Source organism: Ostrea edulis, chromosome 5 (assembly GCF_947568905.1).
Source record: "Ostrea edulis chromosome 5, xbOstEdul1.1, whole genome shotgun sequence".
NCBI classification, from domain to species: Eukaryota; Metazoa; Mollusca; class Bivalvia; order Ostreida; family Ostreidae; genus Ostrea; species Ostrea edulis.
The window spans coordinates 2,643,497-2,663,817 of record NC_079168.1 but is presented as its reverse complement, the minus strand read 5'-3'; the positions used below and the strand labels follow the sequence as shown (position 1 = coordinate 2,663,817).

Below are 20,321 nucleotides of genomic sequence, written 5' to 3'. Positions count from 1 at the left end.
GTTCTTGTAATTCATATTCAGATTATCATTTTCACATATACTTCCCCAAACCCCTTAAGAATCAAGGTCACTTTTATCTATTTCTAACCAGGATGATTCGCAACCCCTGTCACAATCAGTTATACAAGGAGTATATATGATCAACGCCACCCCCAAAGACCCCTAAAAACCAAAAGCCTCAAAAGAAAAAACATTCTTATTCAATTTCATGAAGAGGTCAAAAGAAAGAAAGAAAAGAAACAAAAACAAGAGGCCCATGGGCCATATCACTCACCTGCATCACCTTAGTCCATATCTGAAGACTTTCCATATATAGTTGCATGTAAAACCTTAATCCCTATTGTGGCCCCAACCTACCCCTGGGGGCCATGATTTTTACAAACTTGAATCTGCACAATGTCAGAAAGCTTTCATGTAAATGTCAACTTCTTTGGCCCAACGGTTCTTGAGAAGTTTTTTTTAAAGATTTTCCCTATATATTTGTATGTAAGACTTTGATCCCCAATTGTGGCCCCAACCTACCCTGGGGTCCATGATTTGAACAAACTTGAATCTGCACTATGTTAGGAAGCTTTCATGTAAATCTTAGCTCTTCTGGCTCAGTGGTTCTTAAGAAGATTTTTAAATGACACTACCCTACTTTTGCATTTATGTGATTATCTCCCCTTTGTATGGGGCAGGGGCCCTTCATTTGAACAAACTTAAAAGCCCTTCACCCAAGGATGCTTTGTACCCAGTTTGGTTGAAATTGACCCAGTGGTTCTGAAGAAGATGAAAATGTGAAAAGTTAACAACGCGGACGACAACAGACTAGTTTTGATCAGAAAAGCTCACTTCAGCCTTCCGGTCAGGTGAGCCAAAAAGAAACAAATGAGGCTAACAGACAAACTTCAGCACTTGTATGTTTAACAGAACATATACAAAAATGTAAAAACAGAAATTTGTAATGAAATACTCTTAATGTTCCTTTATATATTATAACAGAAGTTTGTAATGAAATACTCTTAATGTTCCTATATCAATTATAACAGAAATTTGTAATGAAATACTCTTAATGTTCCTTTATATATTATAACAGACGTTTGTAATGAAACACACATGTGTACATAATTTTCCTTCATGAATTATAATCTATGACAAAATTCTTTAACTTTCAGGTATCATTGTTTGACTAATTTACAAGATTTTTATAACTGCCTTATAACCAGAAGCACGAATCAATAATTATCCGGTTTTTATAAAATCCTAAAACACATCAAAGCCAAAAAATATGCCACAGCCGAAAACGCGTCAAAGTCAAAGACAACACGCACCTAAGCCAAAAACGCGTCAAATCTTAAAACGCATCAAAGACAAAACACATCAAAGACTAAAGCGCGTCAAAGACGGAAAACGCGTCAAAGAAAAAAAAACGCGTCAAAGACAATAACGCGTCAAAGAGAAAAACGCGTCAAAGACAATAATGCGTCAAAGAAAAAAAAAACATGTCAAAGACAAATTGTACATTATTTGCTACCAATGGGTCATGTGATATAAGAGAAATTCACAAAGCGTCTGTTTTCAGTCATGATTGATTACAACTAGTCACGAATATTCATGTCATATCGTCATTAACACTTCAGCCTCAACGTATTTCAAATCCCCTTCAGTACTAGAAGAATTACTCGTGTCCATACAAATTAGAGTAGTGATCACAGATATTGACGATTTCCGGAAAACTTTTTCGAAGATTTTCGGTGAACAGCCTGACCTCCTGATATACATGATGAAAATCCTCGCGAGTGAAAAAGAGGCCTTCCGGAAGGAAGTTGCCATCGTCTGTATTGACGTGTTCCACGGCTGACTTCCACACACACAGCGCCAACATGGAGGGTCGCAGCTGACTGAGATCATAGTCCTGGAGAGAGAGCTCCAACAAACACCTCGCCATCGCTCGTGCCTGTCTGTAAACAACGACATTTTAACATCTCCATCTTTATTCTGCTTATGAACAAAGGAAATGCAAAGGCGAAAATCTCCTAGAAGTTTACACGAATTAATCAACAATGGCTTTCATATCTAATAAACTGTCGGGCATTTGACATAGTCTCTAAGTAACACAGTGCCGAATGAACTTTCGCAGCTCGGTAATTTAGAAAATGACTGTTTACAATATATTGCGTACCTGAGGCGATCCCCGTGGAACCCAGAAAAGTTACTAATAACGCAAGATGAGAAGTACTCCAAAAAGAACTGCGAAGTGGGAACCATCAAGTCAAATCGGAGCGCGTTCAGAATGACCCGCTCTAGTTGTTTCACCTGGTCACGCGAGTACATGTCGTCACATCTGCTCAAAAGTTCTTTGATTTCTGGGGGGTGTATTTCTTCCTGTCAAAACAACCCACATTTGTACGAGCACAAATATTCATAGTTAGTGACATACTAAGAGTTTTACTCAAGGCAAATCATACAAAATTCAAAGCTTTTAAAAGTACTCACAGATTTACATGCTATCAATAGTGAAGTTATTCCGAGTAGCTGCAGGTAATCTCGCGAGGCTTGCATGAGATCTAGAACTCTATCTACGATGTTGACTGTCACAAACAAAGTGTCCTGACAGAGATTCAATTGATGATGAAGTCCCGTCAACCAGTTGATCAAAAGTCCGCGCATGCCTGGAGTCACCTGTAGTTTAATGAAAATCAGGCAGTAGCTTCAAAACTTCAGTGGTGTTAATACATACCCGTAACATTACAATGAATAAAGTATGTTGATAAAGTGGCTTAAATTTACTCAACATTATCCACGTGAAAATATTATTTTCCTAGCAGCATCAGTGAGTTGCAAGAACATAGTAATTCACAACAAGGTGCTTCTAACATTGAACTTGCGCCCTTCCTTCCTTACCTCTGGTTGGTTGTCCAGACAGGACGCCACTTGGTATTTATACTCAATACTAAGACGGTGTTGATAGATTTCGTCTAGGTGCTCTATAAACCCGGCGTGTTCAGTGGTATGGATTGAACAGGGCCGGAACTGGAAATTTCCGAGGTCATCAGGGGTTACACAAACTTTGTCAATTCTCCAGTCCAAAACACTCTCCAGACATTGGAGGTGAAGACCCTCGTTATATCCGGAACCCACTAGGGAATTATCCGAGCTATCTGTGTCTGAAGGGGTGCATGGACCGCTAATCACCTACGAAAATAATGGAAACTTCAAGGGAGGATTTGGGAGTTGTGGAGGATTGGGACCCTGGAATTTCAAATTATGCATCCATACAATTGTACAATGACAACAATGGCACCGCAATATGGGTCTCTCCTTTGGTGTTCTTGTTGCATTTAATTACCAACTACATGTATAATTAAATGATCTAAACGCAATACTTATTTTTAAAAAGGACGTTACTCACGGTGACCTTGTACTCCTGCCAGCTAGAGGTTCAGCGACAACATTCGTATTCTATGTTATCATGTATAGATTATTTGTGTACCGATTCGAATGGGATTAAATACATGCGATATTAGCACTTCCAAGGGATATTAGGATTCAGTCCATTAGATAAAAGTTAGCTAGCGGTAATGAAAGGCCAATATATCAATTTATTTCTGTAGATTTTGTTTAGAACTCCTTCCGACCAAAATTTAATCAGAACGAGCTTGTTGAAAAATGGTGTTCAGAGGTAGGAGTCCGAGGTATACAAGGAGCGTAGGACGAGGCTCTCACTTGTAGGAGCATGTGATCTTGTGGTTAAGGAGCGCGCTTCGCCACCAGGGGTCGCGTGTCCGATTCTCAAACCAGACGGTCGCGTCAAACTTAAGACGTTCTTTTAACAATCATAGGTATTGATTGTTCCTTCGTCACGCGTTCTGAATCAAAAATCTCTTTCCAGCTTGTAAAAATTACACAAAACCTACGTGAAGAAATCTTTTTCTTCAATCGCCTTTCTATAACAACAACCACGCTCGCTAGGTGGCGCGTCGTGTTCTATTTTTATTTCTACAGGAAAAGTGGGACGAGGTTCCACCCTATTTTTTACGGGTTAGTATGGATAAACCTAGAGCCTACGAATGATGCGAAGTTGATCGTTCGGATCTAAAATAGCTATATTTAGCGTATCTCACGTGATTAGGCACATTCCAGAAAATCCCTTTGAGATTGAAGCGATTAAGCAAAGCGAGTATATGTAAACATTTACTTAACGGTGAAATACGCAACAAAGAGTGACATATTAATACATTTTATGCATAAATAAATTATACTGAGGTCAAACATGGACGATAATTGCCCGTGTTCATATAGTATTTGATTGATTTAGATATCCAAGGAAAGATAACTCCCATTATTAACGTACTCACAACGTACCGGTGGTATACAATAATACAATGTTTATACATTTCTGAATGATGAGTGAATCTTTATTTTCATCAGAATCTTTTCCATCACACTCACAGATCAGGTCCCCATACCCCTACCAGTGTCAATCTGTGACTGATAGCAGTGCGGTATTTAATTTGATATAGTCTAGAGGAAATTCGAAATATGGTAGTGACATTTCTTCCTCACTGAATTAGCTGGATTTTTAACGTTTAAAGAAAAGTGGGGGGTTAAAAATTCTATTTGCCAAATTTTCAACAATATCAATTACAAGGCAAGGCAAAAGGGGTCATAAGTAACAGATGATGCAATTTTCACTTGCAAGTTGCACTGCCACCAGTTACACTTAATTAGTGACTTACAGATAAATAAAGTAACTTACAAATATTTTATTTATCTATTTATCTATCATTTCATTTCATTTTTTTTTTTAGTATCATGGTTTGTACTTGAAGAGTCATCGCAATAAAGGGACATTAATTATTGGTGTTCCAAAAAAATCTGATCATGCAGTTTTTAAATTTCTGAATTTTGAAAAAATAAAAATAAATAAATAATAGATTCTGATGCCACTCAGCCCCCCGACTGGCCAGAGAGTTCTGTTTCTGTCAGTTCTGATGCAACTAGCTCAGCCCCCAGACTGGCCAGAGAGTCCACTGTTTCGGTAAATTCTCATGACAGCTCTACCAGAAGTTCTCGGAAAAGACTTGCTGATGTTTAATAAATCAGTTTTCCTATTAATTTTACTTTTGCTCCTGTTCATCAGTTCATTAGGCTACGGCCCAATCTGATTAAATTTAAGATCGTTGATCCGCTCCGTATTCCTCTTCCTTTCCTGTATCTGTGAAGTCCAGAGGTGAGATATATTCCTTCCAAAACAACTAAGAATGTTCATGGAACAATTCAGTATTAATTGTTTTCCTTTTCTGTTGTATGCCTTATTTCAAGAAATAACTTTCAGGTCACTTTTTAATGTGAAATGGAACATTTTCAATTTTTGACAACCTGACGGTAGGGGTGTTTAAGACACTGTACCTCATTTTCTGTAAGGAAGTGGAGTAAAAGGAATTCAGAATTGGATTCAGCATACTCAAAATTGGTAATTACACCTGCTTTTTATTGTTTTGGGTAATGGTGTTTCAAGAAATACAGTTGAGTCACTTTCTGATGCGAAATGAAACATTTTCCGTTTTAGGCAACCTGACGGTAGGGGTGTTTAAGACACTATACCTCATTTTCTATAAGAAATTGGAGTAAAAGGAATCCAGATTTGAAATCAGCATACTCAAAATTGGTAATTACACCTGATTTTTATTGTTTTGGGTAATTTTTAAAAAATGGGTGGTGGTTGCTACTTTCTATGCTTGGCTTGATCAATATCGATACAAATCTGTTATTGTGTGATAACGTTGCATTCCCTTTACAGACTAATAGAATAGATTTTTTTTCTGCTGTTCACAAATATATTAATGAAACTTGTAGATTCAATTTAGCTATTATTGTTCGTATTGCCTACTTCATACACGTGTACTACTTGTTCAATCAAAATTCATATCATTAATATGCATGACACTTTGATGCATATCATTAATATGCATGACACTTTGATGCATATCATTAATATGCATGACACTTTGATGCATTTTTAAGATGACTAGTAGCTTGTGAGAACTTGTTCCCAATTCTTTTGATTTATTCAATAAAAATATTAAACAGAAGTCACAGGCTCTTTGGATATGATTTTGAAACGGAGATCTCGATGTATATCTCGTGTTCCCAATTCTTTTGATTTATTCAATAAAAATATGAAACAGAAGTCACAGGCTCTTTGGATATGATTTTGAAACGGAGATCTCGATGTATATCTCGTGTTCCCAATTCTTTTGATTTATTCAATAAAAATATGAAACAGAAGTCACAGGCTCTTTGGATATGATTTTGAAACGGAGATCTCGATGTATATCTCGTGTTCCCAATTCTTTTGATTTATTCAATAAAAATATGAAACAGAAGTCACAGGCTCTTTGGATATGATTTTGAAACGGAGATCTCGATGTATATCTCGTGTTCCCAATTCTTTTGATTTATTCAATAAAAATATTAAACAGAAGTCACAGGCTCTTTGGATATGATTTTGAAACGGAGATCTCAATGTATATCTCGGTTGGTAGAGAACTCTCGCTGTCACGATCCTTAGTATATACTATTCTACAGCCGTATATAATTCAAGGGTTTTAATAAGAATTTGAGTACACATTTTGAAATGATAAACTACACTTGAAGAATTCTAGAGTCAGCCATTAAATACAATCAAAGTACTGAAAAGCGCTAAGCTGACTTCATGAATTCTGTATGTAATGTTAATGAGCAGGAACAACATTAAAAAAAGGTTTATGCATTATTCTTTATTTTCGCATAACTAAGTAGTACATTTTCTGTAAGAAAATAACAAATATGGATTGGAAGCAATGTCCTGAAACTTTTCAACACGTTGAAATATAAATTTTATATGATGTTGTTAAAACAATGGTCACTATGATAATTTTGATCCCACACTAAACTAAAACCCTGTCCTTGGATCATGAAATTTACAATTTTGGTAAAGGACACACATACACTAACAAATGCCACATGTCAAAACACACCAATAATGCAGGATTATGAAACGCTTTACATCCATTTCATTACCATAAATCAATTAAATACACACATAAACATGCATCTGTATGACTTGTACTACAGAATCCAGTGTATAATTATCTGTAAATAGCAATCAAACCATGAAAGTGGAATTATTTTTTGTAATCAATAATGAAGTTATTTTCAATTCAAAATCAGGTTGGAGAGAATCTGAATCCAAATAAGTCCGATAAATACATGTATAACTGAAAACAAAATTTAGGAAGTTATTTAGAAAAGATGTTCATCATACATGTGCAATATTACTTTGAAACTGAATACTGCGTCATCAACAAGAGTGGAGATAGCTCATTTTTAACATGAAAGTTAGTGCAAGAGGATATAGACGTCGCGCACGGTACTGGTGTTACTTTCATACGTGCATTAGAAAATGTTTCCGCTATGTTTACACAGTTGTATATTTTGTGGATTATTAAAGTCCTATACATCAATGGCAAGGAAAATATATAAATAATGATAATAGCTTATATAAGATATAATTTACACGCATTTCATTAGCAATAAATACACTCAGATGTCGTCATTTTTCGTTGTCCCGCGTTACATGAAATACGCATACGCTTTATCCACAGATTAATAAAATGATTGATTTTGTCCCAAATAACGTAAGAATTGGTGTATGATTGTGACGTCCTTATCTAAAAACCATAAACCAATTACTTTAAACATTTAGTTCATAGAATTGATATAGCGACCTTAAAAATGGCAAAGACAGTGCCTGTCAGTGATGTCCCGTGTTTGTAGATAGACTGCAAATGCAAATCATCATGACCAGTAGCACGCCTAATACAGGGGGAAGTTGACTATCCTTGTTACATTTATAATGACATGTATCGTAGAGTACAATGTATACCGGTATTATAAAATTCTGAGTATATCCATGAAGTAGATTGACTTTATCGGTGTCCAGTGAAATGTCCTTATTCTACAAATACCGCGCTTTTTAAACAATTCTACCATTTTATGTCTTATTTCTAAGCATTATTCCAACGCGAATATTTTAATGAATATAACATACAGAAAGTACATAAAATTTACTATATAGAATATACAACATTTCATTTTATCCCGCGTCCATTTAGGAAAACGAAAAGATACTTAATGTCCAAATAAATGTCCCATGTGATTTTGTCGCGCAATGACGCGACGTCAATGTACACAACCTACGTCTAGCTAAAACGTAAAATGTTGCTTGTATTATTTTTGAATGATCTAAATTAAAATGATTTTTAAAAATAGTATACAGGGTATTTAAGCTATAGCATGTGTATCTCATAGATATGTTTTGCTCTAGATCTGGTACATATACTTTAATTGACTTTATCAAATGACAATTGTACAGACTACATTTTGTTGCATGTACTACTGTATGTCATCGTCGCAAACCACGGGTTATTGTTTCATTCTATTTCACAAACGTTTGTGAAATAGAATGAAACAATAACCCGTGGTTTGCGACGATGTACTGTATGTATGCATATAAAAATTCAGCATTGAACAGATACACTTACGGTGTGTAAAACGTTGCAATATTATACAAATCTTGATTTATATACGAAACTCTTTAATCATATTCGATAATCTTGTTATTCATATATGAGAAAATTTTAATTATATTCGATAATCTTAATATCTATATGCGAAAATTTTGATTTATATTCGATAATCTTGTTATTTATTTACATTTGGTAACCTTGTTATTTATATTCGATAATTATATAAATCTCGATTTATATTCCATAATATTTTATTCATATTTGATAATGTTGATGTACACATGCTATATGTACGCATGGATTTAGTCATTATTGATTGTAGGTGAAATGCATAATTTCAAAAATTGATAAAAGAATTAGCTTCATTGACCATGACCTGACCTCGGATGTCTTAAATTTAACTAGAGGAGCTACTCTGCTAAAATTAAACTTTAATAAATATACAGCAATACCAGCTGTGAGACATTTGGCCTGAATTGAATAGTTGACCTTGCCCTAATATGCTGAATAAACCCAGTAGCTATGTCGAAGCTTGGGTGGCTGCCCTGTAATCCCCCATAGGCTGCTTAGCTAGCTGGATTAACAAGAGTGATACAAATTTGAATATTTATTAATCGTAATCAGAAACAGGGTGCAAATTTACATATATGGCGGAAAGGGTCGCGTGAAATTTTTTGTGGGGAACTGGGGAGGCGGCCAGTTTGACTACCAACGTAGGGGCAACACAGGGGGCCCTATGTGGACATAGGTGCCTGGACCTGAACGGGTGGTCACGTTCTAAGGGGGAAGAGATCTCTGCGCATCTCACCTGTCTCCTGCGTGCTACCTGGTTTAAAGAGCAAGTACAGAGCAAACTGTGGACCCTCCTACAGTTTCCAACATGCACCAGCCTGTAGCATTCCCTAGGAGGTGGATGTGAGCACAGGCACCAGAACGGTGGATATATATAGCGTGTTAGATCTTATGTACCCCCCCCCCTTTCCAATGAATGAAAGATATATACATAAGTCACATATTAAATGAATTGAATGTCAAAATCTTGTTAGAGTATCAGTGACGTGTTGAACAATCTCACTGTTGTATTTAGGACCCAGGTGATCTCTGGCGGGTATGAGCGATTGCCCCTGGAATATTTCGCCCACATGCGTTGGTACTCCAGAAGAGTAGAGGAAGCCTCTCTCTCTTTCTCTCTCTCTCTCTCTCTCTCTCTCTCTCTCTCTCTCTCTCGTAGAGTAAAATAAAAAAAATTCGCATATGAATATCAAGATTTCTCACATATAAATCAAAATTTCCGTCCGCATATAGATATCAAGATTATCGAATACAAATCAAGATTTCCGCATATGAATAACAATATCATTAGATCAAAAGTTCAACATCTGACAAAAAAATCTAAAGTCACACGGTTTTCACGAGACCACTCCTTCAAAACTAAATATGATATATATATTGAAACTAACCGATTCGCAAGTAAAACATACGAGTATAAATAACACTCTGTATACCTTTTCTACTGTTTATTCAGAAATGAAAGTGAACATTAAAACGTTAAAATGTAATATTATTTGGAAGTTTTTAACTCTCACTTCAACTCACCGTGGTTATTATTATTATTCATTTATAAAGCGCAAAACTACATATACATGTACTTTCTATGCGCTGGTTGTTGTTTTTTTTTTTTCCACTAGAGCGTGATCGATGTAGATCGATGACAGAAACGTACGGGAGTTTTTAACCCCCCTCCCCCTTCCGTGTTTGGCATTAATAAAAAGTATTAAAGAGAGTCCAATGATTATTAAACATAGAGACTTGAGCAAGTCTATATATATCCTAGAAAAAACCAAAACTGATTTTTTTTACTGTGTTCAAATTTCTCGGAGGTCATATTCATAAGAATTGCAAGCCTTATTTCATGGGATGGTTACCTGTAAAATGCGAAACGAAATCGAAAGGAAACGAAATCTACCGAAGCAAAACGAAACCTACCGAAACGGGTACCCTTATTTCATACGACATGCCTGCTGTTGCTACTTTGGAGTATTTCTAAGAATTCATAATTTTTATGAATGTACACTATACACGTACAAAGATTTGTTTTCAATTTTTAAACATTAAATCATGCATGTGCTTTAGTTATGATATTACAGCTTGGAGATAATGAATTTGTTTAAAATGTGACGTTGCTTTCGTGATTATATTTTGCCACAATTTATGACGTTATAAGTGTAACGTAAAGTGACACCAGTACCGTGCGCTTAGTGATACTAATTCAAATATGATGATGAATTAGACTAACATATAAGCATGGATTTACATTTAGCAATTGTAGTGATTGTTTGTTATATGTAAATCTAAAAACAACAACAACAACAAAACCCAAGAGTTTGTAATTTTCAAACGGTAATGTTCAAACCGCTGTTAGAAATATTGAAGAGGCATCTCACCAAAAAACTAAATGCATCTTTTTTATATGAAAAGATCGTTCAGCGAAAACAAAATGTGGGGACAGGGAACAACGACAGTACATCCATGCCCCTCCCCCTTCTTCATCATTTGTACGTTCGGAAATACATGTAGCATATGCATGTCATTGTGAATTGTTTGTTTGAAGTACAAAGAAATTGAAAACAAGATTACTTTTCGTTGTATGTAGCGTGCTGTGGACCGCAAACCATTTCACATTCATGCTTGACACAACGGCAATGTTTATCTAACACTTGTTCTAAACATATGTGTTTCAGTATACAGCCCTCGTAAAATTCCACGCGGTGTTTTGAATACTTGGAACCGGGGTATTGTCTTCCATAATATAATATAATATAATATAATATAATGTTGTACCTTTTATCTTTTCCTTGCCCCAAGACTATTATTTTTAGTCTCATTTTTGAAACTAAATCACGAAATCAAATTTGATTGTGTTGACGATGATTCTGAAGAATATCTTGGTCGTTTAGAAATAATAAAGTAAGCTTAAGTTACACCGTTACATGCTCTAAATTGCTGCATGACCGACTTACATATATGATCGGGGAAGGTGTAAGCAGTTACGCAATATCATCCTTCTGAGACACCGATCTCTGTCCTTCGCTGTCAAAGCATAATCGTGCACAAATTCTTTCTCGTTCACAATTCACAGTTAATTTTTTACTGTGTTGCACACATTTTTGCTGCGTCGGACAAAAATTTTACTGAGTCGGAACAGCAGCCTAAACACACGTGGAAAACCCTCCTGATTCGTGTACATAGCTTAATGACGTGGCTTCTAATTATAGATTGCACCATGCAAATTGATTTTCCTGGCCTCTTAGCGCCATGCGAAGGTAACAATGCAAAGGCACCCTAGCTAAAACGGTTTCATATACATATTCTTATTCAATTTTAGATTTTGAATCACTTTATTTATTCAAATGGGAATTTTAACTGAAGAATGACCTGCATCTGTGTCTCACTTTCCCCAAGAATGAGGACAAAAATATCACCCATTTTATACATATTTTATTCACTGTTCAACGAACTGTATTTCCGGGGGGGGGGGGGGGGATGCAACTGCAGATATGAATGTTATCCCCGTGCTAGATCGGTTGCAAAATTACGACTACTTTAAACACGACTTGACTACAGCGATGCATAAATTCGCCTATAGGTGGCGATAAACCGGACACATGATGACGAAAGCAAAATCCAACTGGCGGCAATAAGCGCTTAAGCTACGCTTAGCGCTTAAAAAAGTGTTTTAAATACACAAGGCTTTCAACAGTCAGCATGTAATATTATCTGTCAGATATGAACTGAAAGATGTACATTGTTGCACGTGTGACATGTTGAAGTTAAAAACTGAATTTCATTGAAAAATTGAAAGGGAAAGTCAATCCTAACCACATTGTTGCCTTTATGAATAAAGTATTACTTACTGATATCGTAAATGACAGTCATTAATTAACAACAAAAATCCTTGCTTAACAACTAAATCAATATTAATCTATCTTATATTTCAAAGTACCCGCCGCTAAGAGAGCGGCCATTGAAGTTTAATTTATTACGTCACACCGTCGGTTCCGGTTTATTTCATCATCAGCTTTAACTGAAATTCATAACAAACAACAAATTAATGGTTACATAAATCTTTATAAATCTGTTCCCGTCAAAATGTCCTTTTAATATGATTATTCGGAAATTATATAATCGTTTACGAAAGTTTCCGCATGGTTTTCATCAGGTGTTCAAAAAAGATTTTTTTTCAATCATTATATAGAGTATCATGATTTATGAAATAGTCAGTGATTTTTTTTTTTCAAATTACCACCCCTCCTTATGAATTGGGAAAAATTGGCTACATTTTTCTCAAATTGGGAAAAATCATTCATAGTAAATTAAAATGGTAAAGATGCATAAAATGATTAGATGACAAAAAATGTTTTTGTTTGAGGTTTATTTCAGATCTGATTTAAAATCATAAAATAAATCATTATTTAACATTTGAAAATATGTATGGGAAGTTACACATTGTATAAATATTATTTTACTTTTTCTAAGAATTACTTATTGCCTAATTTCATTAAAAAAATATTTACCAACATTTGGTAGTACCTAATCTATAATCTTGTAAATATTATATCAATAATCAAGTTTCCAGAATGTCTCTCCTGTTTGTATTTTTCGGATTTTAGTAAAATCCTATACTGTTGGCCACTTCCTGACCCTACATATAATGGCGGTCAAACTGAAAGTGTCAACAATAAGGCTTAATGTGTATCTGGAAACTATATACTACACTGCGTATCTGCTTATATGGATGCCTCCATTGTCTTACATATTCTTTACAAAACCTTTGCATGTGCAAGGGTTTGGAGAATAAAACTGAAGAAAAAAAAAACGTATTTACTCTTTGTCAGCAATATACGGTAACTTTTTGTTTAAAATTGCCTAATGTTACTAGATTTGAAATTGGGAAAACATACATATATAATTGGGGAAAAAATAACTAATTTTTGACGAATATCGGTGGCATTTTGGCCCTAAAAAAATCACTGATAGTCATTGGTGTTCATTGTACATCGCACTTTAACTGTGTTTGACTGTGTTCTATCAATCGCACTCTTTATGTAACATGCTCATATTGCCTTCCAATGGTCCTTGATTGGAAATAATTCATCATATTATACGATACCTGCACATGGTATGTCCATGTGTGTATAAAAGGTTGATAGTAAATCCACACTAGCCTTTAAATTACTCTTGCATTGTCACCTACCTTGCATGAATAAAACTAGAAATATGTCCATAGGACATGAATACCCCGCCCAATTGTGACATTGGCAGTGCAATATGAAAATAAGAGGCCTGTGGGCGATATAGCTCACCTGAGTTGCCTTGGTCCATTTTTTTAAAAAATCCTATATATTCGAATGTAAAATTTAGATCCCCTATTGTGACCTATCTCCTGCGGCCATGATTGAAAGCTGCCATGTAAATTGAACTTTTCTGGACTAGTGGTTCTTGAGAGGAAGATTTATAAAGATTTTTTCCCCCATATATTCGCATGTTAAACTTTGATTCAATATTGTGGCCCCACTCTACCCCCAGGGGACATGCATTTAACAAACTTAAATTTGTTCTATGTCAGAAAGCTTCCATGTAAATTTTAACTTTTAACAGTATTCTTGGGAAGATTTCTAAATGACCCTACCCTATTTTTGCATTTTTTTATTATCTCCCTTTTCAAGGGGGCACAGCCCTTCATTTAATCAAACGTGAATCCCCTTCTTTCAAGGACAGTTGGTACAAAGTTTGATTGAAATTAGCCTGCTGGTTTTGGAAAAGATTTTAAAAATGTGGAAAAGATTTTAAAAATGTGTCAGTGTATTTTCATAATTTTGTACTATCTCCCTTTGGAGAAAGGCTTGGCCCCTCATTTGAACAAACTTGAATCCCCTTCACAGAAGGCTGTTTTGTGCCAAGTTTGCTTGAAATTAGCCAGGTGGTTTTGAAGAGGATGAACTTTAATGTGAAAAGTTTACAACAACAACGGAAAGTTTTTATCAGAAAAGCTCACTTTTGCTACATTCACAATGGGGGGGGGGGGGGGGGGGGGGGGGGGGGGGGGTCGGAATGTTGAATTTTTAAATTTTGTGGAAAAAAAGTAAAATACTGAATCTTTTTGTTAAAGACAATTATGCAGATTAAGGATGAAAATAGGGGGTGATTGAAGGGAAAATATCTTCTTCATGTAAAAATCTTTATAGCTTTTCAATGGAGAAAGTTGCTGCACACTTTTGCATTCACCTTATCAATGAATTAGAAGAGAAATGCAGTATTTTCACAATATAGAATTCACTTTGTCGTGTAAGTATCAGAGTTTAAACCATTAGTAAACTTCGTCTGATATGTCATAATGATGCTAGCCTTTATACAGGTAAATCTGAGCTGTGTTCCAAGTCATATCAGAAATGCATACAATAAAGAGAACCTTTGAAACACTCTTGTCTATTGTTATTTACTCTATAAGCTTTCAAATAGTTAAATCTCAGTTGTTTACAAGTCATATCACACATAAAAAAAACCTGTCTAATACTCTCCCTTATCAATTTAATGCACTATTTCCATAGCAAAGTGAAGTGCTCTAATAGAAAAATTGTCACCTTTTCTCAATATGTTTTTATCTTTAAACTTTTTTACTCAAGTATCACCCATTTATTTCACTCTGAATATTATTCATACCTAAATTCTAAGAAAATTGCTGTAAAGATAAATAGCAATTTTGCATTCATTAAATGTTGCCTAGCTATCAATATAAAGGTTATCATTATTCAAAATTACTTTAGCCCGTGGGGATCTGGGTTAGAATAGGACATCAGTACCCCCTTGCTTGCCGTATGAGGCGACTAAATGGGGCGGTCCTTCGAATGAGACCGTAAAAACCGAGGTCCTGTGTCACAGCAGGTATGGCACGATAAAGATCCCTCCCTGCTCAATGGCCATAAGTGCCGAGCATAGGCCTAAATGTTGCAGCCCTTCACCTCTCCATATGTGAAATATTCTCGAGAGGGGCGTAAATCAATATTCAATCAATCAATCAAAATTACTTTTAACAGAAGAAAAAAAACTACTGATATGAAATGTTGATCCTCATTTATATATAAAGATATCATAAACTGACATGAAAAACACCAATTTATTCAGAATTAGACATGTAAATCCGTTCCTCTACTATATGCCCCGGCCATATTCAAAAATGGGGAAAAAAATCTTCTCATTAATGGCATTGCTTTGAAACTGAGCTGACTACCAAATATAGCAAATAGTAAGGTCAGGGTCACAGGGAAGGTCGAGGTCAAAACATAATGCCACAGTTGAATAGCTACTACTACTATGTTATCAGTGTAAGAGTTTTCATAAAATATTGTCAATACTTGGATTTGAAACTGAGCTAAACACCATATATGGAAAAGTGAGGTCAAGCTCAACGGAAATGTCAAGGTCAAAAAATATTGATGCAGCTGAATAGATGTCACCAATATGTATCAGTATATATGGTTTGGTGAAAATATCTTGAATAGTTTCTTTGAAACTGAGCTAAACCCAAAGTGTGACAGAAAGACAGACGGAAAACGGACATGACAAACATTATATGTCCCGGCCATATTGGTGCAAACGTCCTTCATTTTCGCGCATATGTCCTTCTTCGAGAGATGCGACCATTCGCTTATTGATCTTTTTATCCCCGGGGGGTTGGGGTTGGGGGAGGGTTACCCATCAAATCAGATAGAAGTTAATTTTTCCTAATACCAGTATTTTCTGATGGTTCATCACGCTAATCAAAATTGCATAATTTAGCCAAATTCTAAAAACTAAAAGAATATTTATAGGCAAATTCGTGCCACAATTAATTTCTAATAACAAACAGGATGTCAACAGCATTCAAAATTCAAACTTGCTTAATGTACTTAGCGAATTCTTTAGTTTTCTTAACCTGCTTTTGTTGTCGTATTCCAAAATGTAACTAGTGTATCCAAGAAATACTTGTGTAGAAAAAGAATTGTTTCCAATCTTTCTAGAACTGTCTTGCCATTTGCTGTCTGAAGCATGGAATGAAAACGCTGTGTAGGGTGCGTTTATACCATACTGTATTGTACACACTATACTTTTCTTATTTAAAGTTTAGTTTGAAGTATGCTGAAGAAAAAGTAGATGGAAAGAAGCAAAAGCAAAGGAACAAAAGTCCTTTCGTTGAGTGAATACAGAAATGAAATTAAAAAGAACTTTTTTTTTAAAAATTGAAGTAAAACAAAATAATAAAAGTTTACACTGGTGAGTATAAAGCTTGAACAGGAAAGAAAGAAAGAAGAGAGAGAGAGAGAGAGAGAGAGAGAGAGAGAGAGAAGGAAATTCAGCATGAAATTTCCTTGTAAACCGTTAGTCTCTGAAGGATTATGTAAACACTCAAACTTTGCATAATAGACCAGATATGGTATGGCTTTGTCTCTACCTCAGTAAAAACACGGGGAGCGGCGAGTAACAGCCTTGATCGCAGTCTTCGTCAGCATTTGTGGCCTATTTCTATTCTGGCTCTCTTTATTTTTCTTTTGAACACATTTAGAACCCCATGCCCGGTCGCGTTTTGATCAAAGCTAGGTGACGCTATATAATTCGTGATTACATTTCAAGAAACTTTAAAACCTCACTGACAGTTTTCAGTTTACTAAAAAGTACTTTCTTTTGGGGGTGTTGTTGTTGTTGTTGTTGTTTCTTCAGATACATGTATATGATATATCATCATTAAAATAAAATACGATTTCTTAAATTTAGTCAACGCATATTCTTACTAATAATTTCTCTGCATGGTCGGAATCAAAACGAATAGTGATGAGCATAGTTAGAGAAAGGGGTAAAATTACAGAAATAAGAATTGGGAAAGTGCAGTTAGTGGGGTGGACAGATGGGAGGGCGGGGGGGGGGGGGGGGTGGGGGGTGGGTGGGTTGTAAAGCATATTATTTCAGCACTGGACTACCCACAAAATTTCTATATCGCTTAAAAAAGATTTGGCCATTTTTTTCCATTTCAATCAGCTGATAGCTGTCATAAACTGATAGAGAATTTATCATACCTGTTCCTTCCCATAAAATTCTAGATCCTCTCCGTTTCCCTGTTTGAAGTACAGGACGTTCAGTGGTGGCCGGGGGTTGTACGTGCATAGTCTTCCTTCGTCCCTCCCCATAACGGGGGCACGTGCGACATTCATTACCTTACTAGTCCAGCATCTCTATCTTACGCAGGCATGGCAGGGTCCAAAACGCAACGTAAACATTCGGGGTATTGGACGAGTCCAAGTTGACAAGGGGTGACAACCTCGTGCTAACGGAAACGTCGAGCGTGTGAAATACTGGCACTAACTACTTCGAAAAAGTTGGTGTTTGTATGATAACAAAATAAAGTGGGGCTACTCTCTCTGAAATAAACGATTGTATGTTTTGTTGTTGTTCCTGGATCATGATTCCATATATGGTATTTTTTAGTTGCAAGTTTGTCGTTAACAAATTCATTTTACAATGTTTTATATGTTACGTCTGCTTGTTCATGTTGTTAGATGTCATTAAAATAAAAAAAAAGAAATATCTCATTTTCCAAGAAATTTAGAATGTATATGTAATCATACCGCCACTGATGGGTCTAAAATATCGAACGTGTGTGGTAAAAATTATCTTTCATCCACAAGGGGCGGGCTTTCCATTTCACAATTATTATCCTTAATTAGACTAACAATTAATTAAGCTAATTAGAGGTGGAACGAGAGGGTGCTACATGATGGATGGTGTTGAGGGTTTTAAGGACTTGCCTTAATTGAAGCCAGTGATGCAATATGAGACTGGGGTGGGGTTTTTTTTTTGGGGGGGGGGGGGTAATTTTATTCATTTACTTTTTGATACGTCAATGAACCGTTTTAGCTCACTTGAGATACAGGTTTTTAAATATGAGCTTTTCTGATTACCTGTTGTCCTGCGTTCGGCTATCTATGTGTGCGTAAACTTTATGCCATTTTCTACTTCTTCAGAACCATTGCTTCAATAACAACCAAACTTGCCATAAAACATTCTTAGGTAAAGTAGAAAATGTACAAATAAAAATTCACACCCTTTCAAAGGGGGGAAAGAAATAGTGGAAATAAGGTGGCATATTCTAAAATCTTCACGTGAATCACTGAACTAGAAAAGACAGGAGTGGATATTTAGATTAAAAGATGTGTAAAATATAGCTCCCGAGGTAGGATGGGGCCACAATAGGGGATCAAAGTTTCACATAGGGATAGGAAAATCTTCCCAAGAACCGCACGTCCATGAGTAGTCGCGTTAATGTAGCTTTTCGTAATCAGGCGGTGTATTGATTGTATACCAGAATAACTTATCAAAATGTATATCTATTGTAGAGACACGGTCTAAATTTGTTCGATGGTTTAAGTTTGATGGTACACATGTACAGTATGAACTCAAATGATAGTATCCTTTTTGGTGTATTGTATATTCCGCCTGAAGGTTCTATATATACATGTATAGAAACATTTTATATTAGACCTAATGTTATCTTTCATAATATATTTGCATCCAAAAATGAAAAAAAAAAAAACTTTTAAAATTGTGTAAATACATAAAATTAATTACCGAGATAGTAAAACCTCGGGGTTAAATGTATATAGTCTATTATTGTACTTATCTATTATCAAGATTGTGATATGAATTTTTAAAAATGAATTACTTGTTCATGCAAGAATATTGTTTTTTAATGCTTGTCTAATATACATGGCACGCCAAATTCACAAAAATGAGCTAAACATAGTTTCACAGTTGATAAACTAGGTTTATCGACTGTAAACTATAGTTTACGAACTGTAAACTATACTTAACGATTCGTTAACTTTAGTTTTCATCCGTAAAACTATATTTAACGGTTGTAAACTATAGTTTACAAATGCTAATCCAAGTTTATCTGTCTTTAAATAAACGTTAACAATAAATTTTGCTGATAAATACAGATTCACATTTGTAAACTATAATTTACATTCGTTAATCCTAGTTTCACAAATTGTGATACTGTATTTATCAGATAAACTATGTTTAACATTCGTTAATTATAGTTTTTGATCGTAAACTATAGCTAACTGCCATTTTTACTCATGAACTATATTAAACAAAACTGTGTTTATCACTTTTTTGTGAATTCGGCGCATTAAATGACTATAAACTATATCTTACAAACCGTAAACTATCATTTACATTCGTTAATAATAGTTTAGACTTGTAAACCGTAGTTTACAATCGTGAAACCGTATTTATCAGATAAACTATGTTTTGCAATCGCTAATGATTGTTTTCATTGTTAATTATAGTTTACGCTTGTGAAACATAGATTATCTGTTAACTATGGTTTACAGATATGAAATATAGATTAACGTCGTTAACTATAGTTTACGGTCCGTAAACTATAGTTTACAGTCAATAAACCTAGTTTATCAACTGTGAAACTATGTTTAGCTCATTTTTGTGAATTTGACGTGCCATAAATATAGTCTCTATGTTGAGTTAACAACGAATGAGAAAAATAAAAACTTTAAAAATATGCAGATATCCTCAAGAAGTGTAGATTCAAATTTGTTCAAATCATTGTTCAGTTGGGGGATGGGGGTAGTGTGGGGCCACAAATCATTGTCCAGTGGAGGGAGGGTAGTGGGGGGCCACAAATCACTGTCCAGTGGGGGGTGGGGGTAGTGTGGG

At 35.3% G+C, this 20,321-nt stretch overlaps 1 protein-coding gene across 1 annotated transcript; it reads right to left on the bottom strand.

Annotated features, from left to right (window-relative positions):
• Positions 1-882: 882 nt before the first annotated feature.
• Positions 883-17,932, bottom strand: LOC125651840 (cyclin-O-like). The gene is made up of 5 exons (XM_048880643.2): positions 17,663-17,932; positions 2,887-3,177; positions 2,479-2,664; positions 2,165-2,367; positions 883-1,943 (listed from the first exon to the last, which is right to left on the bottom strand). The coding sequence occupies exons 1-5, from the start codon at positions 17,795-17,797 to the stop codon at positions 1,661-1,663; spliced, it is 1,098 nt and encodes a 365-aa protein (XP_048736600.1). The 5' UTR covers positions 17,798-17,932; the 3' UTR covers positions 883-1,660.
• Positions 17,933-20,321: the final 2,389 nt, after the last annotated feature.